Genomic DNA, 27,560 nt, shown 5'->3' on the forward strand with positions numbered 1-27,560 from the left:
CTCTGTCCCTCCCTCTCTCTCTCTGTCCCTCCCTCTCTCTCTGTCCCTCCCTCTCTCTCTCTGTCCCTCTCTCTCTCTCTCTGTCTCTCTCTCTCTCTCTCTCTCTCTCTGTCCCTCTCTCTCTCTGTCCCTCCCTCTCTCTCTCTGTCCCTCCCTTTCTCTCTCTCTGTCCCTCCCTTTCTCTCTCTCTGTCCCTCCCTTTCTCTCTCTGTCCCTCCCTCTCTCTCTCTCTGTCCCTCCCTCTCTCTCTCTCTGTCCCTCCCTCTCTCTCCCTCTCTCTCTCCCTCCCTCTCTCTCTCTGTCCCTCCCTCGCTCTCTCTCTCTGTCCCTCCCTCGCTCTCTCTCTCTGTCTCTCCCTCGCTCTCTCTGGCTCTCCCTCGCTCTCTCTGGCTCTCCCTCGCTCTCTCTGGCTCTCCCTCGCTCTCTCTGGCTCTCCCTCGCCCCACTGGCTCTCTCTGGCTCTCCTCGCTCTCTCTGGCTCTCCCTGGCTCTCTCTGGCTCTCCCTGGCTCTCCCTCGCTCTCTCTGGCTTTCCCTCGCTCTCTCTGGCTCTCCCTCGCTCTCTCTGGCTCTCCCTCGCCCCACTGGCTCTCCCTGGCTCTCCCTGGCTCTCCCTGGCTCTCTCTGGCTCTCCCTCGCTCTCTCTGGCTCTCCCTCGCTCTCTCTGGCTCTCCCTCGCTCTCTCTGGCTCTCCCTCGCTCTCTCTGGCTCTCCCTCGCTCTCTCTGGCTCTCCCTCGCTCTCTCTCTCACCAGACCCTTGGTCCCTGGGCCAGTTTTCGGTGTGTTGTGTGGGTTCGGTGTGGGTTTGATTTGGAGGGCGAGAGGGAACCTCCCTTCCCCAAAGGATCTGCCGATTATTTGGAAGCGCTGGGACTGTGTGTCGGTGCCAATCCCACCCAGCACTGAACAAAAACCATGCCTCATGCAACAAAACAATACTTCCCTCTCCCCAATCCTCGGGACAGCTCGGTCAAATCAGTGCATCTGATATCGGGCTGTGAACCTGGGCTCACAACTGGTTAAAGTGACTCTTCACGGTGATATTTACTGCTTAAAGGGCTCGGAATTTAACCTTAACCCTGAATGTACCACCTTCTGAATGACGGGAGTGGTGGGGGGGGGGGTTGTGTGCAGCGGGCTGGGGGGGTGAGATCAGTCACAACCCGAGGGTGTAGGATGGGCACGGTCTGGTCTGAGGGTGGAATCACTCGCTTGACTGACATTGGCTCCCGGTCCGGCAACGCCTTGATTTTATAATTCAGGTCCTCGTTTTCAAATCCCTCCATGGCCCTCGCCCCCTCCCTATCTCTGTAATCTCCTCCTCCCCACAACCCCCCCCCCGGGATCTCTGCACTCCTCTAATTCTGCCCTCCTGACCATCCCTGATTATAATCGCTCCACCATCGGTGGCCGTGCCTTCAGCTGCCTGGGCCCCAAGCTCTGGAACTCCCTCCCTAAACCCCTCCCCCTCTCTCTCCTCCTTCAAGACACTCCTTAAAACCGACCTCTTTGACCCAGCTTTTGATCACCTGCGCTAATACCTCGGCTTTGTCTGATAACGCTCCCATGAAGCACCTTGGGACGTTTCACTGGGTTAAAGGCGCTATATAAATACACGTCTGTAAGACGGAACGGGCGGGTCAGCCCCTCTGGTGCAATCTCTTGAAGTGACGGCACCAAGCGACCCACAATCCCTCCCGTCACCATTAGTGCTCTCGGCCCGCACCCCGCCATTTCCCGTCTGCTGGGGACCTCCCGTGGCATTGGCCGTGTGTGATGTGTCCGGACTCTCTCAGACCATTGGTCAGTGGGTCCGGACTCTCTCAGACCATTGGTCAGTGGGTCCAGACTCTCTCAGACCATTGGTCAGTGTGTCCGGACTCTCTCAGACCGTTGGTCAGTGTGTCCAGACTCTCTCAGACCGTTGGTCAGTGTGTCCAGACTCTCTCAGACCGTTGGTCAGTGGGTCCAGACTCTCTCAGACCGTTGGTCAGTGGGTCCGGACTCTCTCAGACCGTTAGTCAGTGGGTCCGGACTCTCTCAGACCGTTGGTCAGTGGGTCCAGACTCTCTCAGACCGTTGGTCAGTGGGTCCGGACTCTTTCAGACCGTTGGTCAGTGTGTCCGGACTCTCTCAGACCGTTGGTCAGTGTGTCCGGACTCTTTCAGACCGTTGGTCAGTAGGTCCAGACTCTCTCAGACCGTTGGTCAGTGGGTCCGGACTCTCTCAGACCGTTGGTCAGTGGGTCCGGACTCTCTCAGACCGTTGGTCAGTGTGTCCGGACTCTTTCAGACCGTTGGTCAGTGTGTCCGGACTCTCTCAGACCGTTGGTCAGTGTGTCCGGACTCTTTCAGACCGTTAGTCAGTGTGTCCTGACTCTCTCAGACCGTTGGTCAGTGGGTCCGGACTCTCTCGGATCGTTGATCAGTGTGTCCGGACTCTCTCAGATCGTTGGTCAGTGGGTCCGGACTCTCTCGGACCTTTGGTCAGTGGGTCCAGACTCTCTCAGACCATTGGTCAGTGTGTCCGGACTCTCTCAGACCCCTGATCGGTGTGTCTGGACTCTCCCAGACCCCTCTCAGGCAGTGCTGAGGGAGCGCCGCACTGTCGGAAGGGCAGTGCTGAGGGAGCGCCGCACTGTCGGAGGGGCAGTACTGAGGGAGCGCCACACTGTCGGAGGGTCAGTACTGAGGGAGTGCCGCACTGTCGGAGGGGCAGTACTGAGGGAGTGCCGCACTGTCGGAGGGGCAGTACTGAGGGAGTGCTGCACTGTCGGAGGGGCAGTACTGAGGGAGTGCAGCACTGTCGGAGGAGCAGTACTGAGGGAGTGCCGCACTGTCGGAGGGGCAGTACTGAGGGAGCGCCGCACTGTCGGAGGTGCTGACTTTCGGATGAGATGTTAAACCAAGGCCCTGTCTGCCCCCTCGGGTGGATGTAAAAGACCCCATGGCATAATTGTGAAGCAAATTTGCAGAGAAATTACAGAGAGGTGCAAGAACTATAGAGAGTGATAATGGGGGACTTCGACTATCCGAATATAGACTGGGACAGTGAGAAAGAAAGACTAGGATTTATATAGCGCCTTTCACGACCACCAGACGTTTCAAAGCGCTTTACAGCCAATGAAGTATTTTTTGAGTGTCGTCACTGTTAGTGTGAAGGGCAGAGTGGGGGGAGAATTTCTGACGTGTGTTCAGGAGAACTTGAGCAGTATGTTTCCAGCCGACGAGGGAGGAGGCATTGCTGGATCTGGTTCTGGGGAATGAGGTCGGTCAAGTGGAGCAAGTGTCAGTAGGGGAGCATTTAGGGAACAGTGATCATAGTATCATAAGGTTTAGATTAGCTATGGAAAAGGACAGGGAGCAATCTCGAGTAAAAATGTTTAACTGGGGGAAGACCAATTTCAGAGGGATGAGAATGGATCTGGCCAGGGAAACTGGAATCAAAGATTGGCGGGAAACCTGTAATGGAACAATGGGCTGCCTTTAAAGAGATAGAGCGTATGATGAAGCAGATAAAGAGGCGTATGACAGATGTCAGGTGCTAATATATCTGAGAATCGGGCTAAATATAGAAAGGTCAGAGGGAAAGTGAAAAAGAAAATAAGAGGGGCAGAGAGAGGGTATGAGAATAGAATGGCAGCCAACATAGAGAGTTATCCAAAACTCCTCTACAGGCATATAAATAGTGAAAGAGTCTTCACTAAGGAAGAGGATGCTGCCACAGACAGAGTGAAGTAGGAGGTAGTGGAGACACTGGATGGGTTAAAAATTGATAAAGACAAGGTATTAGAAAGGCTGGCTGTATTTAAAGTAGATAAATCACCAGGAGCGGACGGGATGCATCCTAGGATGCTGAGGGAATTGAGGGCGGAAATCGCGGAGGTACTGGCGATAATATTCCAATCCTCCATAGATACAGGGGTGGTGCCAGAGGGCTGGAGAATTGCAAATGTTACACCCTTGTTCAAAATAGGGTGTAAGGATAAACCCAGTAACTACAGGCCGCTCAGTTTAACCTCGGGAGTGGGGGAGCTTTTCGAAACAGTAATCAGAGACAAAATTAACGGTCACTTGGACAAGTGTGGATTAATTAAGGAAAGTCAGCACGGATTTGTTAAAGGCAAATCGTGTTTAACCAACTTGATTGAGTGTTTTGATGAGGTAACAGAGAGGGTTGATGAGGATAATGTGGTTGACGTGGTATACATGGATTTCCAAAAGGCGTTCGACAATGTGTCACATAATAGGCTTGCCGGCAAAGTTGAAGCCCAGGGAATAAAAGGGACAGTGACAGCATGGATACGGATTGTCTCAGTGACAGGAAACAGAGAGTAGTGGTGAACGGTTGTTTCTCGGACTGGAGGAAGGTATACAGTGGTGTTCCCCAGGGGTCTGGTCCTGTGTAATGAGACAGGAATAATAAACGATCTCCTAGTAAAAGATCCTCTCGGAATGAGTGATCACAGTATGGTTGAATTTGTAATACAGATTGAGGGTGAGGAAGTAATGTCTCAAACGAGCGTACTATGCTTAAACAAAGGGGACTACAGTGGGATGAGGGCAGAGTTGGCTAAAGTAGACTGGAAACACAGACTAAACGGTGGCACAATTGAGGAACAGTGGAGGACTTTTAAGGAGCTCTTTCATAGTGCTCAACAAAAATATATTCCAGTGAAAAAGGGTGGTAAGAGAAGGGATAACCAGCCGTGGATAACCAAGGAAATAAAGGAGAGTATCAAATTAAAAACCAATGCGTACAAGGTGGCCAAGGTTAGTGGGAAACTAGAAGAGTGGGAAAATTTTAAATGACAGCAAAGAATGACTAAGAAAGCAATAAAGAAAGGAAAGATAGATTACGAAAGTAAACTTGTGCAAAACATAAAAACCGATAGTAAAAGCTTTTACAGATATATAAAACGGAAAAGAGTGACTAAAGTAAATGTTGGTCCCTTAGAAGATGAAAAGGGGGATTTAATAATGGGAAATGTGGAAATGGCTGAGACCTTAAACAATTATTTTGCTTCGGTCTTCACAGTGGAAGACACAAAAACCATGCCAAAAATTGCTGGTCACAGGAATGTGGGAAGGGAGGACCTTGAGACAATCACTATCACTAGGGGGGTAGTGCTGGACAGGCTAATGGGACTCAAGGTAGACAAGTCCCCTGGTCCTGATGAAATACATCCCAGGGTATGAAAAGAGATGGCGGAAGTTATAGCAGATGCATTCGTTATAATCTACCAAAATTCTCTGGACTCTGGGGAGGTACCAGCGGATTGGAAAGCAGCTAATGTAACGCCTCTGTTTAAAAAAGGGGGCAGACAAAAGGCAGGTAACTATAGGCTGGTTAGTTTAACATCTGTAGTGGGGAAAATGCTTGAAACTATCATTAAGGAAGAAATAGCGGGACATCTAGATAGGAATAGTGCAATCAAGCAGACGCAGTATGGATTCATGAAGGGGAAATCATGTTTAACTAATTTACTGGAATTCTTTGAGGATATAATGAGCATGGTGGATAGAGGTGTACCGATGGATGTGGTGTATTTAGATTTTCAAAAGGCATTCGATAAGGTGCCACACAAAAGGTTACTGCAGAAGATAAAGGTACGCGGAGTCAGAGGAAATGTATTAGCATGGATAGAGAATTGGCTGGCTAACAGAAAGCAGAGAGTCGGGATAAATGGGTCCTTTTCCGGTTGGAAATCAGTGGTTAGTGGTGTGCCACAGGGATCGGTGCTGGGACCACAACTGTTTACAATATACATAGATGACCTGGAAGAGGGGACAGAGTGTAGTGTAACAAAATTTGCAGATGACACAAAGATTAGTGGGAAAGCAGGTTGTGTAGAGGACACAGAGAGGCTGCAAAGAGATTTAGATAGGTTAAGCGAATGGGCGAAGGTTTGGCAGATGGAATACAATGTCAAAGTGTGAGGTCATCCACCTTGGGGAAAAAAAACAGTAAAAGGGAATATTATTTGAATGGGGAGAAATTACAACATGCTGCGGTGCAGAGGGACCTGGGGGTCCTTGTGCATCAATCCCAAAAAGTTAGTTTGCAGGTGCAGCAGGTAATCAGGAAGGTGAATGGAATGTTGGCCTTCATTGCGAGAGGGATGGAGTATAAAAGCAGGGAGGTCCTGCTGCAACTGTACAGGGTATTGGTGAGGCCGCACCTGGAGTACTGCGTGCAGTTTTGGTCACCTTACTCAAGGAAGGATATACTAAGCTTTGGAGGGGGTACAGAGATGATTCACTAGGCTGATTCCAGAGATGAGGGGGTTACCTTATGATGATAGATTGAGTAGACTGGGTCTTTACTCGTTGGAGTTCAGAAGGATGAGGGGTGATCTTATAGAAACATTTAAAATAATGAAAGGGATAGACAAGATAGAGGCAGAGAGGTTGTTTCCACTGGTCGGGGAGACTAGAACTAGGGGGCACAGCCTCAAAATACGGGGGAGCCAATTTAAAACCGAGTTGAGAAGGAATTTCTTCTCCCAGAGGGTTGTGAATCTGTGGAATTCTCTGCCCAAGGAAACAGTTGAGGCTAGCTCATTGAATGTATTCAAATCACAGATAGATAGATTTTTAACCAATAAGGGAATTAAGGGTTACAGGGAGCGGGCGGGTAAGTGGAGCTGAGTCCACGGCCAGATCAGCCATGATCTTGTTGAATGGCAGAGCAGGCTCGAGGGGCTACTCCTGTTCCTAATTATTATGTTCTTATGGGACCACGGCTTTTCCTGATATATATTAATGGCCTGGACCTGGGTATACAGGGCACAATTTCAAAATCTGCAGATGACTCAAAACTTGGAAGTGTAGTGAACAGTGAGGAGGGTAGTGAGAGACTTCAGGAGGACACAGACAGGCTGGTGGGATGGGCGGGCACGGGGCAGATGGAACTCAGAAAAGTGAGAAGTGATACATTTTTAAAATTCTGGTAAACCCGTGCTACACTCCCTCCAAGACCAATATACCCTCCCTAAGCTGCGGTGCCCAGAACTGCTCACAGTGCTCCAGGTGTGGGCGAACCTCTACCCCCTTGTATTCTAATGCTCTGGATATAAAGGCTAGCGTTCCATTAATCTTTTAGATTATATTCTGTTCCTGTTTTAATGATTGATGTACCCAGTTCTCCCTTTGGACCTTCATGTTTGAGCATGTCACCATTTAGACAGTAAACTGTTCTATCCGTTCTGGTCCAAAGTGGACAACCTCATATTTGCCAACATTGAAATCCATTTGCCTCAGTTTTGACTGTTCCATGTATGTGTCGATATCCCTGAGGCCGCAGTGTTGGTGGAACAATCGCTGAGTCACCAGTTGGGCACAGTCCGAGGTTAACCACGCAGTGTGGGGTTAGAGTCACATGGTCGCTTGCCCCCTTCCCCGAAGGACCTGAGAAAGGAGGAACTATACAGCGGACGTCCCAAAGTGCCTCACTGCCAATGAAGAACATTTGGAAGTTCAGTCACCCTTGCAATGTAGGAAACACGGCAGTCAATTAGTATACAGCAAGCTCCCTCAACAGTCATGTGATAATGACCCAGATCATCTGTTTTTAGTGAAGTTGATTGAGGGATAAATATTGGCCAGGACTCTTCTTCAAAATAGTGGCCGTGGGATCTTTTACATCCACCTGAGAGAGCAGACGGGGCCTCGGTTTAACATCTCATTCGAAAGAGGGTACCTCCGACAGTGCAGCACTCCCTCAGTACTGCCCCTCCGACAGTGCGGCGCTCCCTCAGTACTGCCCCTCCGACAGTGCGGCGCTCCCTCACTACTGCCCCTCCGACAGTGCGCGCTCCCTCAGTACTGCCCCTCCGACAGTGCGGCGCTCCCTCAGTACTGCCCCTCCGACAGTGCGGCGCTCCCTCAGTACTGCCCCTCCGACAGTGCGGCACTCCCTCAGTACTGCCCCTCCGACAGTGCGCGCTCCCTCAGTACTGCCCCTCCGACAGTGCGGCACTCCCTCAGTACTGCTCCTCCGACAGTGCGGCACTCCCTCAGTACTGCCCCTCCGACTGTGCGGCACTCCCTCAGTACTGCCCCTCCGACAGTGCAGCGCTCCCTCAGTACTGCCCCTCCGACAGTGCAGCGCTCCCTCAGTACTGCCCCTCCGACTGTGCGCCGCTCCCTCAGTACTGCCCCTCCAACAGTGCGGCGCTCCCTCACTACTGCCCCTCCGACAGTGCCGCACTCCCTCACTACTGCCCCTCCGACAGTGCCGCGCTCCCTCAGCACTGCACTGGGAGTGTCAGCCTGGATTATGAGCTCAAGTGTCTGGAGTGGGCCTCGAACCCATGACCTTCTGACTCCAGAAGTGAGAGGGCTGTGTACTTTCATTTTAATTCCCCCCTTGGGTTGGGACTTCTGTGCCAGGACCATTTCATCGGCTCCCCCAAACCCCCCCCACCCCCAGCTCACGTTCCACCTCTGGGCCCTGGCCCATCTCACCACATGTGAACACAAATAGGGCTGACGGACTATTCAACTGTCGGAGCATCACGGCCGAGCCCGATCCTGCCCCCGCCCTGTGCCATTCACGCGTCTTCCAGCAGGGGGTGGTGCAGAGTGCCCAGGAGGCCCGACTGATTGGCTGACGGCCCTTGCCCTGGGGTCATGGGGCACTGAGGACGATGGAGGAAGGGAGGAGGTTTGCGATTGGTGGATCGTTGGGACGTGAACCTTGGTGATTGGGGCAGGTTACTAGGAGCACCACAAGCAAGTGAGCCGTAATAAACATGTATAAAAAAACCACAGCCGAACTGGGGGTTTATAAATAGGGGCCGCGAGCACAAGACTGAAGAGGCTTTGGTGAGGCCACAACACTGTGTGTGGTTCCGTCAGCTTATTATAGAAAGGACAGTAAAGGCACAGAGAGTGCAGGGTGTGGATTATCCAGGGGGGTTCGCGGGGATTGTGCTGTTACATAAGAACATAAGAAATAGGAGCAGGAGTCGGCCAGACGGCCCCTCGAGCCTGCTCCGCCATTCAATATGATCATGGCTGATCCGATCATGGACTCAGCTCCACTTCCCCGCCCGCTCCCCATAATCCCTTATTCCCTTATCGGTTCAGAAACATTCTATTTCTGTCTTAAATGTATTCAATGTCCCGGCTTCCACAGCTCTCTGAGGCAGCGAATTCCACAGATTTACAACCCTCTGAGAGAAGAGATTTCTCCTCATCTCAGTTTTAAATGGGCGGCTCCTTATTCTAAGATCATGGCCCCTAGTTCTAGTCTCCCCCATCAGTGGAAACATCCTCTCTGCATCCACCTTGTCAAGCCCCCTCATCATCTTATACGTCTCGATAAGATCACCTCTCATTCTTCTGAACTCCAATGAGTAGAGGCCCAACCTACTCAACCTTTCCTCATAAGTCAACCCCCTCATCCCTGGAATCAACCGAGTGAACCTTCTCTGAACTGCCTCCAAAGCAAGTATATCCTTTCGTAAATATGGAAAGCAAAACTGCACGCAGTATTCCAGGTGTGGCCTCACCAATACCCTGTATAACTGTAGCAAGACTTCCCTGCTTTTATATGCCCCTTTGCAATAAAAGCCAAGATTCCATTGGCCTTCCTGATTACTTGCTGTACCTGCATACTATCCTTTTGTGTTTCATGCACAAGGACCCCCAGATCCCGCTGTACTGCACACTAACCAGGAGAGGCGGGAGATACTGGGACCGATGTTCCCTTTAGGCCTCGTGTTGCTCTCGAACTCCCGCCCCTCTGACTCACCAACCTTTAGACGCAAAAACCGTGCGCGCACTGACTCCTGGATAGGCCGCGGGGCCCCAGATTAGAGGGGACATTGACTGGGACCGTTCCCACTGGAGGACAGAGGGCTGAGAGCAGATTTAATCGAGGATTTTAAAAATGCTGGCGAGTTTTGATTGAGTGAATAGAGAGGCTGTTTCCTCTGGTTGGGGAGTCGGTGTAGACAAATTAATCATTTAAATCATCACCCGAGGGAGCAGTGGTTGGAGGCTATGTCTTTACACAGGGTGGTTGAAATGGAATGTTTGGCCGACCAGACCAATTACACGTCAGAGATGTGTCATCGGGACATCCTGAAATTAGCATCAATTGCGGTAAATATTTAAAGATGGGATTGATACAGGGCTATGGGGAGAGGGCGGGCAGTGGGATTAGTTTGGGATTGATACAGGGCTATGGGGAGAGAGAGGGGCAGTGGGATTAGTTTGGGGATTGATACAGGGTTATGGGGAGAGAGCGGGGCAGTGGGATTAGTTTGGGGATTGATACAGGGCTATGGGGAGAGAGCGGGGTAGTGGGATTAGTTTGGGGATTGATACAGGGCTATGGGGAGAGAGTGGGGTAGTGGGATTAGTTTGGGGATTGATACAGGGCTATGGGGAGAGAGCGGGGCAGTGGGATTAGTTTGGGATTGAGACAGGGCTATGGGGAGAGAGCGGGGCAATGGGATTAATTTGGGGATTGAGGCAGGGCTATGGGGAGAGAGCGGAGCAGTGGGATTAGTTTGGGATTGATACAGGGCTATGGGGAGAGAGCGGGGCAGTGGGATTAGTTTGGGATTGATACAGGGCTATGGGAGAGAGCGGGGCAGTGGGATTAGTTTGGGATTGATACAGGCTATGGGGAGAGCGCGGGGCAGTGGGATTAGTTTGGGATTGATACAGGGCTATGGGGAGAGAGCGGGGCAGTGGGATTAGTTTGGGATTGATACAGGCTATGGGGAGAGCGCGGGGCAGTGGGATTAGTTTGGGATTGATACAGGGCTATGGGGAGAGAGCGGGGCAGTGGGATTAGTTTGGGATTGATACAGGGCTATGGGGAGAGAGCGGGGCAGTGGGATTAGTTTGGGATTGATACAGGGCTATGGGGAGAGAGCGGGGCAGTGGGATTAGTTTGGGATTGATACAGGGCTATGGGGAGAGAGCGGGGCAGTGGGATTAGTTTGGGATTGATACAGGGCTATGGGGAGAGAGCGGGACAGTGGGATTAGTTTGGGATTGATACAGGGCTATGGGGAGAGAGCGGGGCAGTGGGATTAGTTTGGGATTGATACAGGGCTATAAACTTGCACACATAGCAATGTGATAATGACCAGATAATCTGTTTCAGTGATGTTGGTTGAGGGATAAATATTGGCCCCAGGACACCGGGGAGAACTCCCCCTGCTCTTCTGCCATCTTCAAAGCTCCTCTGAAACATACGGTTGCAATTAGCCCCCAGCTCTGTACTAAATATACAGAACGCAGAGGGCTCATGGGGCATGTAGGGTCAGCAGCATGAGTCAGAAGGTCGTGGGTTCAAGTCTCACTCCAGAGACCTGAGCACAAAATCCAGGCTGACACTCCCAGTGCAGTACTGAGGGAGCGCCGCACTGTCGGAGGGGCAGTACTGAGGGAGCGCCGCACTGTCGGAGGGGCAGTACTGAGGGAGCGCCGCACTGTCGGAGGGGCAGTACTGAGGGAGTGCTGCACTGTCGGAGGGGCAGTACTGAGGGAGTGCTGCACTGTCGGAGGGGCAGTACTGAGGGAGCGCCTCACTGTCGGAGGGGCCGGTTTCCAGATGAGACGTTAAACCGAGGCCACGTCTGCTCTCTCAGGTGGACGTAAAAGATCCCACGGCACTATTTTGAAGAAGAGCAGGGGAGTTCTCTCCGGTGTCCTGGGGCCATTATTTATCCCTGAACCCACATCACTAAAACAGGCAAATTGGCTGCTGCATTTCCCACATTACAAGAGTGACTTTAAAAAGTACTTCATTGGCTGCAAAGCGCTTTGGGACATCAGTTGGTGATGAGAGGCGCTATATAAATGCAAGTTGTGTGGGTTATCTGCAGTTGCTGATTGGGGATTTTGGCGACGTTACTGGAGAACAGGACCTTCCCCAAACTCTGGCACGCTCAACCTCAAACACCGCCAGCGGCTGTTCCTGGTTTTGGGTTTCTTTGTGGTTTGCTTCGGGTTTGAGCTTTGCTCGTTGGGAAATCCTGAGAATCTGAGCGGTGAGAATGTGGGACTCGCTGCCACAGGGAGGGGTTGAGGTGAATAGTATCGATGTATTTAAAGGGAGGCTGGATAAACACATGAAGAAGGGAATAGAAGGAGATGGTGATAGGGTGAGATGGAGAGGGGTGGGAGGGGGCTGGTGTGGAGCATAAACCCCGGCACGGAGCGCTAGGGCCCAGTGGCCCTGTTCCTGGCCGGACACTCTGTGTACTTGGCTTGTGGCAGGTTGTTTGAGGACAATGTACGTCCCAGCAGTGTCTCACCAGGCAGGTGCTAATGGTGGAGCAATCCCAGCGTCGACTATTTCCCCCTCCGTACCATCGCCCGTCCCCGCCCCTGCCTCAGCTCATCCGCTGCTGAAACCCTCATCCGTGCCTTTGTTACCTCTAGACTCGACTGTTCCAACACACTCCTGGCCGGCCTCCCACATTCTACCCTCCGTAAACTCATCTTAAACTCTGCTGCCCCGTGTCCTAACTAGCACCAAGTCCAGCTCACCCATCACCCCCTGTGCCCCGTGTCCTAACTTGCACCCAGTCCCGCTCACCCATCACCCCCTGTGCCCCGTGTCCTAACTTGCACCCAGTCCCGCTCACCCATCACCCCCTGTGCCCCGTGTCTTAACTCGCACCGAGTCCCGTTCACCCATCACCCCCTGTGCCCCGTGTCTTAACTCGCACCGAGTCCCGCTCACCCATCATCCCCTGTGCTCACTGCCCCGTGTCCTAACTCACACCGAGTCCCGCTCACCCATCACCCCCTGTGCTCACTGCCCCGTGTCCTAACTCGCACCAAGTCCCGCTCACCCATCACCCCCTGTGCCCCGTGTCTTAACTCGCACCGAGTCCCGCTCACCCATCACCCCCTGTGCTCACTGCCCCGTGTCCTAACTCGCACCGAGTCCCGTTCACCCATCACCCCCTGTGCTCACTGCCCCGTGTCCTAACTCACACCGAGTCCCACTCACCCATCACCCACTGTGCTCACTGCCCCATGTCCTAACTCGCACCGAGTCCCGTTCACCCATCACCCCCTGTGCTCACTGCCCCGTGTCCTAACTCACACCGAGTCCCACTCACCCATCACCTCCTGTGCTCACTGCCCCGTGTCCTAACTCGCACCGAGTCCCGTTCACCCATCACCCCCTGTGCTCACTGCCCCGTGTCCTAACTCACACCGAGTCCCACTCACCCATCACCTCCTGTGCTCACTGCCCCGTGTCCTAACTCGCACCGAGTCCCACTCACCCATCACCCCCTGTGCTCACTGCCCCGTGTCCTAACTCGCACCGAGTCCCACTCACCCATCACCCCCTGTGCTCACTGCCCCGTGTCCTAACTCACACCAAGTCCCACTCACCCATCACCCCCTGTGCTCACTGCCCTGTGTCCTAACTCGCACCAAGTCCCGCTCACCCATCACCCCCTGTGCTCGCTGCCCCGTGTCCTAACTCGCACGAGTCCCGCTCACCCATCACCCCCTGTGCTCACTGCCCCGTGTCCTAAATTGCACCGTCCCACTCCCCCATCGCCCCCTGTGCTCACTGCCCTACATTGGCCCAGGACACCAGGCAAACTCCCACAGTCTGCATATAATCGCTGGTCGGGTTAGCTGCACTAACAACAACCTGTGTTGATATAGCGCCTTTAACATACTAAAACGTCCCAAGGCATGTCACAGGAGCGATTATCAAACAAACTTTGACACCGAGCCACTCGAGGAGATATTAGGGCAGGTGACCAAAAGCTGGGTCACAGAGGGAGGTTTTAAGGAGTGTCATAAATGAGGAGAGAGAGGCGGCGAGGTTTAGGGAAGGAGTTCCAGAGCTTGGGGCCCAGGCAGCTGAAGGCACGGCCACCGATGGTGGAGCGATTACAATCAGGGATGGTCAGGAGGCCAGAATTAGAGGAGTGCAGAGTTTAATGGGTTGATTGGTTAAGATGGTTCTGAAGGGTACGATGAAGTACTCAGTGAAAGACAGCCCCTCCGACAGTGCGGCGCTCCCTCAGTACTGCCCCTCCGACAGTGCGGCGCTCCCACAGCACTGCCCCTCCGACAGTGCGGCGCTCCCTCTGCACAGCCCCTCCGACAGTGCGGCGCTCCCTCAGCACTGCCACTCCGACAGTGCAGCACACCCTCAGCACTGCCCCTCCGACAGTGCGGCACTCCCTCAGCACTGCCCCTCTGACAGTGCGGCGCTCCCTCAGTACTGCCCCTCCAACAGTGCGGCGCTCCCACAGCACTGCCCCTCCGACAGTGCGGCGCTCCCTCAGCACAGCCCCTCCGACAGTGCGGCGCTCCCTCAGCACTGCCCCTCCGACAGTGCAGCACACCCTCAGCACTGCCCCTCCGACAGTGCGGCACTCCCTCAGCACTGCCCCTCCGACAGTGCGGCGCTCCCTAAGTCTGGGCCCGGGGCTGTGAGCTGGAAACCACAGCCTGACTTGGAGGCCCGAGTTGCCACCGGAGACAAGCTGATACAGGCCTAATTCCCCTCATTAGTAGGGCGCGGTGGTGGTTTCCCCGAGTCCCTGAGGGAGGCTGCAGTCTCCTGTTGCAGTAGCTTTCAGCTTCTGGGAGTTCTGCTGGTAACATAATTAAGAAGACTATAGAATTTTGGCCTTTTTTTTGATTACAACGGGGAGGGAGTGATACTTCAGCTGTACAGAGCTCGGGTCAGACCCCGTCTGCAGTCACTGGGTCCAGTCCCGGGCCCCGCCCTCGGGGAGGGTATATGGCCCTCGGAGGGGGAGTAGAGCAGGTTCCCTAGGATGATACCAGGACTGAAAGGGTTAAATCCCAAGGGCAGGCTGCACAGACTGGGCCTGTATCCCTCGAGTGTAGAAGATTGAGGGCGATCTGATCGAGGGGTTTACGATGATTACAGGATTCGATCGGGTGGATCGAGAGAAACTGTTCTCTCTGGTGGGGGGAGTCCAGAACAAGGGGCAGGATCTTAAAATTAGAGCCCGGCCGTTCAGGGTGATGTCAGGGGGCACTTCTTCACACAAAGGGTGCTGGGAATCTGGAACTCTCGCCCCCAAAAAGTTGGGGTCAATTGGAAATTTCTAAACTGAGATCGATAGATTTTGTTGGGCAAGGGTATTGAGGGTCAGGGAACCAAGGTGGGGAGATGGAGTTAAGATACAGATCAGCCAAGATCCAACTGAATAGCAGGACAAGCTCGAGGGGCTGAATGGCCTCCTCCTGTTCCTGTGTAACAGGCTCGAGGAGCTGAATGGTCTCCTCCTGTTCCTGTGTAACAGGCTCGAGGGGCTGAATGGCCTCCTCCTGTTCCTGTGTAACAGGCTCGAGGAGCTGAATGGTCTCCTCCTGTTCCTGTCTAACAGGCTCGAGGGGCTGAATGGCCTCCTCCTGTTCCTGTGTAACAGGCTCGAGGGGCTGAATGGCCTCCTCCTGTTCCTGTGTAACAGGCTCGAGGGGCTGAATGGCCTCCTCCTGTTCCTGTGTAACAGGCTCGAGGGGCTGAATGGCCTCCTCCTGTTCCCGTGTAACAGGCCCAAGGGGCTGAATGGCCTCCTCCTGTTCCTGTGTAACAGGCCCAAGGGGCTGAATGGCCTCCTCCTGTTCCTGTGTAACAGGCTCGAGGGGCTGAATGGCCTCCTCCTGTTCCTGTATAACAGGCTCGAGGGGCTGAATGGCCTCCTCCTGTTCCTGTGTAACAGGCTCGAGGGGCTGAATGGTCTCCTCCTGTTCCTGTGTAACAGGCTCGAGGGGCTGAATGGCCTCCTCCTGTTCCCGTGTAACAGGCCCAAGGGGCTGAATGGCCTCCTCCTGTTCCTGTGTAACAGGCTCGAGGGGCCGAATGGCCTCCTCCTGTTCCTCTGTAACTCTCTCCCTCTCCTCCCAGTACTGTCTCGTCAGCCCACTGAGCCAGGTCCCTGGGTATTCCCCCTCCCTGCACCCAGACCACAGCGGGTGGCTATTTAGGGTTAGGGTTCGGGTTAGGGTGAGTAAGTGGGCCTTTCCCCTGCGTTCATTTCTGGGGATGGTTCTTGTTTTTGGACGGTGATGTCACCAGGAAGGGAGCAGAGCAGTGTTTGCGTGAGAGTCTCGGAGGCCATGACCACTGAGCGGTGCAGTCTCCCGAGTCTATTAACTGCTCGGGTTTGAAGGTTGCGAAGGAATACTTGATTGTCACTATCCAGCATCTTGTGAGAGACAGCGGTGTGGGTGTTAAAGCTGCAGCAGTGTTCTGCTGGTCTGGAGTCTTGAGAAATTTCTGTCCGTCTGAGACCCTGAATTCTTTATTAACGAAGCATCAGTGCTGTGGTTCACAATTGATATTAACGATTTAGACTTTGGAATCAAAAATACAATTTCTAAATTTGCAGATGACACCAAATTGGGGGATAGTCAATACTGAGGAGGCCTGCAACACATTACAGGGGGACATTAATAAACTTGCAGAATGGGCAGATAAATGTCAAATGAAGTTCAACACCAATAAATGAGAGGTATTACATTTTGTTGGAAGAATAGGGAGGTCACTTATTACTGGGAGGGTGTGAGTCTGGGTGGGGCAGAGGAACAAAGGGATCTCGGAGTACAGATACACAAATCACTAAACGTAGCGACAGGTTAGCGAGGCCATAAAACAAACCAAGCACTAGGTTTATTTCTAGAGGGATAGAATTGAAAAGTAGGGAAGTTATGCTAACCCTGTATCGAACCTTGGTTAGACCACGCTTGGAGCACTGCGTACAGTTCTGGTCACCATGTTATAAAAAGGATATAGAGGCACTGGAGAGAGTGCAGAGAAGATTTACGAGGATGATAGCAGAAATGCGAGGGTATACATATCAGGAAAGGAAGAACAGGCTGGGTCTCTTTTCCCTTGACAAAAGAAGGCTGAGGGGTGACCTAATAGAGGTCTTTAAAATGATGAAAGGTTTTGATCGAGTGGCTACAGAGAGAATGTTTCCGATTGTGGGGAAGACCAGAACTAGGGACCATCAATATCAGACAGTCACTAATAAATCCAATGGGGAATTCAGGAAAAACCTCTTTACCCAGAGAGCGGTGAGAATGTGGAACTCACTGCCACAGGGAGGGGTTGAGGCGAATAGTATCGATGCATTTAAGGGGAGGCTATAAAAGTATATTATAGTTTTAGGCACTTGTATCATATTGAAGACAGGAGGAGGCTCGAGTGGAGCATAAACACCAGCACGGACTGGTTGGGCCCAATGGCCTGTTTCTGGGCCGTATATCCCGTGTGATCCTGTAAATCCCACAGAAGGGCCAAGGAACACCAAAACTAGACAGAGAAAGAGTGTAGGGTGGGGTAGATGGGGGGCTGGTGTTTGGGTGTGAGATTACCGTGTGTAGCCTGGAGAGAGGGGGAAAGACCCAGTTAGAGTGTGATGGGCTTCAGTTCAGCTTGTGTTGGTTGCCGCCTGGGGACAGTAACAGAGTGCTCGTGTTACTGGGCTGGTAATCCAGACGCCTGGACTGATGATCCAGAGACAGAGACCACTTAAATAAACCTGAAATTAAAAAGCTAGTGACAGTAATGGTGACCATGTAATTACCAGATTGTCGTAAACACCCAACTGGTTCACTAATGTCCATCAGGGACGGAAATCTGCCACCCTTACCCGGTCTGGGCCTATATGTGACTCCAGACCCACAGCGATGTGGTTGACTCTTAACTTCCCTCTGAAATGGCCCAGCGAGACACTCAGTTGTCCCAAACCGCTGCAACAAAGCCAGCACTGGGAGCACCTTCACCTCACGGACTGCAGCGGTTCAAGAAGGCGACTCACCACCACCTTCTCAAGGGGCAATTAGGGACGGGCGATAAATGCCGGCCTTGCCAGCGATGCCCACATCCCAGGAATTAATATAAAAAATAAAAAGAATTGGAGTAATTGAGGATAGAACTCACAATCTGTCCGATAGCCGGGTCTGTGGGTGGAATAGACCAATGGGTTTTCTTCAATCCTGGGTTTTACTGCCCTTCCACCTTCCGCAAACCACAAGTCACCCAAAACTCTGCTGCCTCGTGTCCTAGCCCGCACCGAGTCCCACTCACCCATCACCCCCTGTGCCCCGTGTCCTAACCCGCACCGAGTCCCACTCACCCATCACCCCCTGTGCTCACTGCCCCGTGTCCTAACTCGCACTGAGTCCCGCTCACCCATCACCCCCTGTGCTCACTGCCCCGTGTCCTAACTCGCACTGAGTCCCACTCGCCCATCACCCCCTGTGCTCGCTGACCTACATTGGCTCCCGGTCCGGCAACGCGTCATATTCTCACCACCCCCCAACCACCAGAGGGAACAGTTTCTCTCGATCCACCCGATCGAATCCTGTAATCATCGTAAACCCCTCGATCAGATCGTCCTCAATCTTCTACACTCGAGGGATACAGGCCCAGTCTGTGCAGCCTGCCCTCGGGATTTAACCCTTTCAGACAGAAAGACTTGCATTTATATAGCGCCTTTCACAGCCTCGGGACGTCCCAAAGCGCTTTACAACCAACGAAGTACTTTTGGAGTGTAGTCACTGTTGTAATGTGGGAAACGCGGCAGCCAATTTGCGCACAGCAAGCTCCCACACACAGCAATGTGATAATGACCCAGATAATCTGTTTCAGTGATGTTGGTCAAGGGATAAATATTGGCCCCAGGACACCTGGGAGAACTCCCCTGCTCTTCTTCGAAATAGTGCCGTGGGATCTTTCAGCCCCGGTATCAGTCTGGGGAATCTGCCCCGCTCCCCCTCCGAGGCAGATAGACCCTCCCCAAGGGGAGGGGTCCAGGACTGGACGCAGTTACTGCAGACACGGTCTGACCCCGGGCCCTGTACAGCTGGAGCTTCACTGCTCCCCCCCCCCCACATGTACCCCAGCCCCCTCGAGGTAAAGACCAACACCCCACTAGGCTTTTTGATCGCTCTTTTGCTCAGAGGGGCCTGACCTCCCCCTGGGCCACACACACACAGACGCTGGCTTGCTGCTGCTCTACCTTCAATCCCGCGGGAGTGGGGGGGCACCGAGCCAAGCCTCAGCCATCCGGCTCGGAACCACTGACTCTTGGCCCCGGACTGCGCCCCTCCCTGCAGGTGTGCGGTGAGGCGATCGTGGGGGTAATCGGCGGAGGGTCTACTGACCGGGCTGGGGGCGGGGGGGGGGTCGACAGCGGGAGCGTTGCGAAGGCCCGGACTGGTTGGGATCTGGGTCACGCTGAGCAAGACCTTGGGTGCAGTAGCTTGTCTGGGCTGTTGCAGGGTGCAGAGTCCGAAGGTCGAAGTGCCAGCACTGTGTATACACGTCCTGCACAGGCCCTCTCTGAGGAAGCCATCGCAAAGACCGTGACCAGCACACTGCTCCCTTATCGGTTGTCTGGGTAAGCCTGACTCCTGCACAGTCCCTCGATGAGATGAATAATTAACATGTTGTTATTGCAACGATTCCGCCCAGTGCTGACTTTCACTCTTGTTAAACCTGCACTCTGATACTGAGTGAGGAAAGAGAGACAGAACTTGCATTTAAATAGCACCTTTCACAACCAAAGCGCTTTGCAGCCAATGTTGTAATCGCGACGGCTAGTTTTTGCACAGCAAGCTCCCACAAACAGCAATATGATAATGACCAGATAATCTGTTTTACTGATGTTGATTGAGAGAGAAATATTGGCCCCAGGACACTGGAGAGAACTCCCCTGCTCTTATTTGAAATTTAAGTCGCGGGATCTTTTACACCCACCTGAGAGAGCAGATAGGGCCTCGGTTTAACGTCTCATCCGAAAGACAGCACCTCTGATAGTGCAGCACTCCTTCAGTACTGCCCCTCCGACAGTGCGCTACTCCCTCAGTCCTGGCCCTCCGCTCCCTCCAGTACTGCCCCTCCGACAGTGCGGTGCTCCCTCAGTACTGCCCCTCCGACAGTGCTGCGCTCCCTCAGTACTGCCCCTCCGACAGTGCGGCGCTCCCTCAGTACTGCCCCTCCGACAGTGCGGCGCTCCCTCAGTACTGCCCCTCCGACAGTGCGGCGCTCCCTCAGTACTGCCCCTCCGACAGTGCGGCGCTCCCTCAGTACTGCCCCCTCCGACAGTGCGGCACTCCCTCAGTACTGCCCCTCCGACAGTGCTGCGCTCCCTCAGTACTGCCCCTCCGACAGTGTGGTGCTCCCTCAGTACTGCCCCTCCGACAGTGCGGTGCTCCCTCAGTACTGCCCCTCCGACAGTGCTGCGCTCCCTCAGTACTGCCCCTCCGACAGTGCAGCACTCCCTCAGTACTGCCCCTCCGACAGTGCAGTGCTCCCTCAGTACAGCGCTCCCTCAGTACCACCCCTCCGACAGTGCGGTGCTCCCTCAGTACTGCCCCTCCGACAGTGCAGCACTCCCTCAGTACTGCCCCTCCGACAGTGCAGTGCTCCCTCAGTACTGCCCCTCCGACAGTGCAGCGCTCCCTCAGTACCACCCCTCCGACAGTGCGGTGCTCCCTCAGTACCGCCCCTCCGACAGTGCAGCGCTCCCTCAGTGTGGTGCTCCCTCAGTACTGCCCCTCCGACAGTGCGGCGCTCCCTCAGCACTGGGAGTGTTGGTCTGGATTTTGTGCTCGAGTGTCTGGAGTGGGACTTGAACCCACGACCTTGGGCCTCGGAGGCGAGAGTGCTGGCCCCTGAGCCACGGCTGACACTGGGGAAGAGTTTGGAAACTTTCTGGTCTACACTGAGTTAGCTGAACACACACAAAAAGACCTTATGCTCCAGCCCACCTGTTCCACACAATCGTGCTGCCTTGTGTATTGCAGTGTATACACTCCATTCCCATTCCTCCCAGAGCCAGGAGATTCCCCGGGAGAGGCCAGAACCAGATTTATAAACCCAGACCAATTTTGGAAAAATTCTCCTCCTTGTTTACAAACCCCTCCATGGCCCTCGCCCCCTCCCTATCTCTGTAATCTCCAGCCCCACAACCCCCCGAGATGTCTGTGCTCCTCTAATTCTGCCCTCCTGACCATCCCTGATTATAATCGCTTCACCATCAGTGGCCGTGCCTTCTGTTGCCTGGGCCCCAGGCTCTGGAACTCCCTCCCTAAACCTCTCCGCCTCTCTCTCCTCCGTTAACCCTCTCCTCAAAACCTTCCTCTTTGACCAAGCTTTTGGTCACCTGTCCTGATAATCTCCTTATGTGGCTCAGTGTCAAATTCAGTCTAATGATCACTCCTGTGAAGCGCCTGGGAACGTTTTACGTTAAGGACGCTATATAAATGCAGGTAGTTGTTATAACCCTTCCCCCAAAGACTGGGTTCCCCGTGGGTACACCAGAGCAAATACTCTCTCTCTATCTACCCTATCAACTCCCTATCATTTTAAAAACCTCGATTAGATCGCCTGTAATCTTCTCCACTCGAGGGAAAACAAGCCCAGTCTGTCGTCATCATTTAACGCTTTTAGTTAGTTTGGTGAATCTGCACTGCTCCCCCTCCGAGACTAATCTATCGGTATCCTCCAATTGTCAGTGTATTCAGTGTAAGGGGGTGTCGCAGTTGTGTGAGGCGGACTGGTTGGGCTGGGTGCTCTTTGCCGTTCCGCCATTGTTCATTGTTTATAGATTTATATGTAACCTTCAGGGCTGCTGACCGAGGGCCGTGCGGCTCTTTGTTGGCCGGCGCGGACACGATGGGCCAAAATGGCCTCCTTCTGCGCTGTAAATTTCTATGTTTCTATGTATCGGGCAAATCGAAGGTCCTACTGGAGAGTATAGGTTTCTCGGGAGATGGGGTTGGGAGACTCGAGACCATTATCATCTTCATAGTCAGTTCCTCGAGTCGAGGATGACTTGCTTCTATGCCAAAAAGTTTGTGTTTCAATGAAGAACCTAATATTTCAGGTCCGAACTACATCCTGAAGGGTGGAAGATACCTGTGGGTGGATTGTTTTAACGTGGGGTGGCCGTTGCACACCAGCCACCACACGGGCTTGACAGAGCGAGGTCTTGGTCCAGTGGCAAGGGTTAACTAGGACGACTGGAGATCTGCTCTGCTGCATGGACCCAGTGCGCTCACATATCGCAGTGTGGGCTGGGCCTGTGCTGCCCCTGGGCCCTGGGCCCCGAACTTATGCCTCTCCTGGGCTCCGATCACATCCCTCCCCAGTCTCTCGTCGCTCCTTCGCCCCGACCTTGCCACTCCTGCTGTATCTGCCCACGGTCCAATCACCGACCTGGACCTTGGTGGCGTCCAATCCAGTTGCCCTCTCGGAACCATTGGGCAAGGAGTCGGGCAAAGACCCAGTGTGGCAGAGTGTGTGAGCTGCGGGAGGGGGAGTTGGGAGACAAGGAACCATTGGGCAAAGATCCAGTGTGGCAGAGTGTGAGCGCTGCGGGAGGGGGAGTTGGGAGACAAGGAACCATTGGGCAAAGATCCAGTGTGGCAGAGTGTGTGAGCTGCGGGAGGGGGAGTTGGGAGACAAGGAACCATTGGGCAAAGATCCAGTGTGGCAGAGTGTGTGAGCTGCGGGAGGGGGAGTTGGGAGACAAGGAACCATTGGGCAAAGATCCAGTGTGGCAGAGTGTGAGCTGCGGGAGGGGGAGTTGGGAGACACGGAACCATTGGGCAAAGATCCAGTGTGGCAGAGTGTGAGCGCTGCGGGAGGGGGAGTCTGATTGTCCAGTTGTTAACCGGATATTTGTGTGTTTGGGATTGCAGGTTGCTGACCGGGAGCAGCTGATAATCGTGGTGTCGGGATGCAGAGCATTAAGTGTGTGGTGGTGGGCGACGGGGCTGTGGGCAAGACCTGCCTGTTGATCTGCTACACCACCAATGCCTTCCCCAAGGAGTACATCCCTACCGTCTTCGACAACTACAGCGCCCAGATCACGGTGGATACACGGACAGTTAGCCTGAACCTTTGGGACACTGCGGGCCAGGAGGAGTACGACAGACTCCGGACTTTGTCCTACCCCCAGACCAATGTCTTCATCGTCTGTTTCTCCATCGCCAGCCCGCCCTCCTACGAGAACATCCGCCACAAGTGGCACCCCGAAGTGACCCACCACTGCCCGGATGTGCCCATGCTGCTGGTGGGCACCAAGAAGGACCTGCGCAACGACCCCGAGACCATCAAGAAGCTGAAGGAGCAGAGCCTGGCACCCATCTCGCACCACCAGGGCAACGGCCTGGCCAAGCAGATCCAGGCCGTCAAGTACATGGAGTGCTCTGCGCTCAACCAGGAAGGAATCAAGGAGGTCTTCGCCGAGGCGGTGAGGGCTGTCATCAACCCGGCTCCCATCAAGAGCAAACGAGGCTGCGTGCTCTTGTGAGGGAGGTCCTCCATCTGCCCCCCCCGCCCCCGGACCCCCACCCCGGACCCAACATCGCGATCTCGGACCAGGCTCCTCCATCTCCCCAATCCCACCCTCAACCCCGAAACTCCGCACCAACACATCGCGATCTCGGACCAGGCACCACGCTCGATGGGCCCAGCTCATTTTCGTCCAGCCATTGAGAAGGAAAACGAATGGGCTGATTAAAGTCTACAATTGGACTGATTCCCACTATTCAGTTTCCAATCCCCCCCACCCCAATCCCCCTGACCACCCCCACCCCCCAATCCTTCCCTCCGCCGACAAGCCTCTGGGACGAGCGGCTCCTCTGTGAAGAAGAGTAACGGCGGGCGGGATGGTTTGGGTGGAGGTTGGGTGAGTGGGCAAGAGAGCGAAGAACATGTCGCCGTGCTTGGGAGAAGAGTGGCTGGCCCCCCGCCCTCGGATTGGACAACGCATTCTCCCATCGTGGACAAGTCCCGCCTGATGTGACCTTCACCCTCCGACCTCCGCTCCCCAGATGCTTGTCCGCGGAAGTCTTCGGCCGGACTGTGTTTATTCCTCCTCCTCCTGGAATGACTTGATCACGGGGGGGGGGGGGGGGGGGGATTGTCCATGTCTCCTGCTGGATTACGCGGAATAACCATCTCGCTGTGGGTTCCTGCTGCTTCCCCCGGCACTGCTGCTCGCTGTCCAGCTTATTGGTTGTCCAAAGTATCTCCCCATTCTCAGGATGGGCACCTCCTTGCTCTTTCTGTTTGATGTTGGGGCCACAGGTGAAGGGAGGGGGAGGGGAGAAATTGGCTCTCCCCCCTCCATCTTTAATAGCTCTCCAGGTCCTGATCCTTTGGAGTCTATGTCTCGACGCTCGGCCAGTTGGCGAGATCCCATCAACTGGCCCGTCGGTTGATCTTATGAAGAACCTTTTCCGTTATCGCCCGACCAGAATTGATATCCAATAAACGCGCCTATGTCTGTGTGTGCTTGTAGTGTTGTTAAATACATTGGTTCAAGGGTGACTGGCTTCAGTGGCTAGTGAGCTCCTCAGGGAGGGATGAGGTGGTCCTAACTGGAGACGGAGAGGGTCGAGTGGGCTGTTCACCGAGCAGCTGTTCAGTGGTCGCTCTGTGAAGTCTCTGCTGGGCTTTCCCCCCCGGGGGACCTGTGGGCTTTCCCCGGGGACCTGGACCACCTCAATCGGGTCTGTGAGCTGGTCAGGGTTCACCAACCCCCGCTGTTGGTTGAAGGGGATTTGTTGGGTGCTTCGAGTTGACTTGCCACTTTTAGGTCCCCCATCTTCCTGGAGATTGGGCGAGGGGACTCGGGGCAGGCACGAGGGGTAGAGGTGAGGTGGCCCAATGGTTGAAGCGTCTGCTGGTCAACAAGCAAAGGACGCAGCGATGCACGTCCGTTGTGAAGATATCCCCTGGGTTGCTAGCACGCGATCAGAACAACAGCCCCCAGGTCAATGACTCTCGGCCCAGGTTACACACCGACCCTTGGTTTACAAGTTCAACGATTCCCCCTCCCTCCCAGTCGCTCAATCTCCCCGCCGCACTAACCAACAACGGTACAAATTCCTCTTTCGCCTCTGATACTCTGGGTTTGGTCACCCCTGCCCCCGCTCTCCCAAAATTCAAATACTTGACTCCATGTGCTAGAGAGGCCGTCCAATCAGAAGGCGGGACTTAGCTTAAAGGGGCCACGTCCCGCTGGGGGCGATTGGTGTTGGGAAGTCAAAGATGGCCACTGCCACGGCACCACCCCCCCAAAATGCAGATGGTCTCCACGGAAACAGCATGGACTCGACAACAGCTCAAGAAGCTGTGTGGTCCCGAGCTCCACTACCGGGGGTAAACTGACTCCCCTAGACCCGGGGGGCCCAGGGTGCTTGTGGGCAGGACCTCCTGGTGTTCTGGCAATACTCCCCCCACCCCTCCCAAGTTTCCTCGACCACCCGCAGATGTCCAGCCAGAGGCTCCCCACCTGCTCGAGGTGGCAGGTTCAATGGGCATCGGAACCGATTCCCTGCCCTGCCCGAGGAACACGTGATCGAATGTAACTTGCGGCCTAACGGAGCCTGCCGGGCCTAAAATCTAGTTGGCAGAAAGGGCGGAGGCTGAACAAACTCCTGCAGGCCACTGAACTGAGATACGCCCGACCCCATGCCCGCTCGCCCTCACTCTCGCTCTAAGACCCCCCCCACCCCATGTACTGCATGCCCCGCTGGTTGGACAACCTGCTTCCAGAGGCCCCCCTCGGGGAGCGGGGGTGCTGAATGGCACCCTCCCTAGCCCTGACTCCAGTAATTATTCCACCCTCTCCCCTCCATTGATGCATAAACCTGGGACAGGAGAAGGAAAGTCATTAAATCTGCCGCCCGGGATAAATATAAATTCCCAGGCCCGCACGTGGCCCGGTTGAGATTACAGTGAAGCCGCGGGAGTTAGTCAACCACCGCTTAACCTTCCCCTCCCTTCCTTTAACCGCAACGATGCCCTGATCAATTAGGTGCTTTTTAAAAAAAAAAAATTAAAAATATATATTCATAATTTAAAAAAAGATGTAACAAACTTGATCTCATTTGTAAATCTGTTCCTAATGTGTGGTGTTTTGAAGTACGTCTTTTTTGCTGAAGTGTTTAATAACTCTGTGTTTTCATTTATTCTTTTTTGAGCTAATAAACGGTTTGTTTTTGAAGTGCTGTGAAAGTTCGGAGGTCGAGCGGCCTTGTGTTGTCATGGTGACTGGCTGAGTTTGAAGCCTGGGGCAAGATTATTTTACTTTCTCGCTCATCGAGCTGGCCGGTTGCTGCTTGATTCAAGGCTTTACTGTGGGGACAGACTGGGCCTGTATCCCTCGAGTGTAGAAGATTGAGGGTTGATCTAATCGAGGGGTTTACGATGATTACAGGATTCGATCGGGTGGATCGAGAGAAACTGTTCCCTCTGGTGGGGGGAGTCCAGAACAAGGGGCAGGACCTTAAAATTAGAGCCCGGCCGTTCAGGGTGATGTCAGGGAGCACTTCTTCACACACAGGGTGCTGGGAATCTGCAACACTCTCCCCAAAAAGCTGTTGAGGTCAGGGGGTCAATTGGAGCTTTCAAGATTACGATCGAGAGATTTTTGTTCGGGAATCTCTGGATGTGCAATAAATGCTGGCCTTGCAGCGATGCCCACATCCCGGGAATGGATTTTAAAAACTGCAATCTGCACTCGTCCTCCGTGAGAGCACTCTCTCTCTCTCTCTCTCTCACTCACTCACACTCCCTCTTGGTGCACTCTCTCACTCACTCACACTCTCGGTGCACTCACTCACTCCCTCTCACTGCACTCACTCACTCCCTCCTCTCTCATTCTCTGCACTCTCACTCACTCACTCCCTCCCTCTCTGCACTCCCTCTCACACACTCTCTCTCGGTGCACGATGTCATGTATTCAACTATCATTGTAACCCATGTGTAAGCTGACCTAAGTTGTACACCTTGATAACACTGACCACTAGGTGGTGAACTTGTGGGAGACACTCCGAACCTGGACTTTCAGGTATAAAAGGGGAAGCTCCACCCACCTTCATCACTTGAGGTCTTGGTAATAAAGGTAACTGGTCACAGAGTGACCTTCTCTCAAGTATGGGCCTCGTGTGCATTTATATTGTATAGTAAGGATATATTATTGGCGACGAGAAACTGGGATATAAACCACACGAGCATGGCCACTAGCAGCACAGACGAGAGGTACTGTGTTGGTGATGATTGGGATGATTTTATTGAGAGACTACAGCAAAGTTTTGTCACTAAGGAATGGCTGGGACAGGATTCGGCCGACAAACGCAGGGCTCATCTCCTGACAGTTTGTGGATCCAGAACGTACTCCCTGATGAAGGACCTTCTAGTGTCAGAGAAGCCGGCGGACAAGACGTTCGAAGAACTCAGTAAGTTGATCGGGGAGCACCTTAAACCGGCGAGCAGCATGCACATGGCGTGACACCGGTTTTATACGCGCCGGCGGCAAGAAGGGTAAAGCGTTCCAGACTTCATGGCAGACCTCCAGCGACTGGCGAGCCGATGTAAGTTCCCAGATGCATGCAGAGCGGAGATGCTGCGAGACTTTTTTATCGAGGGCATCGGGCACGCTGGGGTTTTCAGGAAACTGATTGAGATCAAAAACTTGACCTTGGAAGCGGTAGCTCTGATAGCCCAGACATTTATCTCGGGGGAGGAAGAGACCAGAATGATTTATG

The 27,560-nt window shown here is 53.8% G+C and overlaps 2 protein-coding genes across 2 annotated transcripts in view; both read left to right on the forward strand.

Annotated features, from left to right (window-relative positions):
- LOC139275321 (interferon-inducible GTPase 5-like) overlaps positions 1 to 27,560 on the forward strand; it is a 314,503-nt gene that overhangs the window by 128,308 nt on the left and 158,635 nt on the right. The gene's annotated exons all lie outside the window — the stretch shown is intronic.
- Positions 22,698 to 26,947, forward strand: LOC139275319 (rho-related GTP-binding protein RhoG-like). Its single transcript, XM_070892612.1, has one exon. The coding sequence runs from the start codon at positions 22,739 to 22,741 to the stop codon at positions 23,312 to 23,314; it is 576 nt and encodes a 191-aa protein (XP_070748713.1). The 5' UTR covers positions 22,698 to 22,738; the 3' UTR covers positions 23,315 to 26,947.

This window comes from Pristiophorus japonicus, chromosome 10 (assembly GCF_044704955.1).
Source record: "Pristiophorus japonicus isolate sPriJap1 chromosome 10, sPriJap1.hap1, whole genome shotgun sequence".
Classification (NCBI taxonomy): domain Eukaryota; kingdom Metazoa; phylum Chordata; class Chondrichthyes; family Pristiophoridae; genus Pristiophorus; species Pristiophorus japonicus.

Bases quoted from the DNA above. Each gene is read 5' to 3' on its own strand.
- LOC139275319 (XM_070892612.1), top strand. From the start codon at position 22,739: ATGCAGAGCATTAAGTGTGTGGTGGTGGGCGACGGGGCTGTGGGCAAG.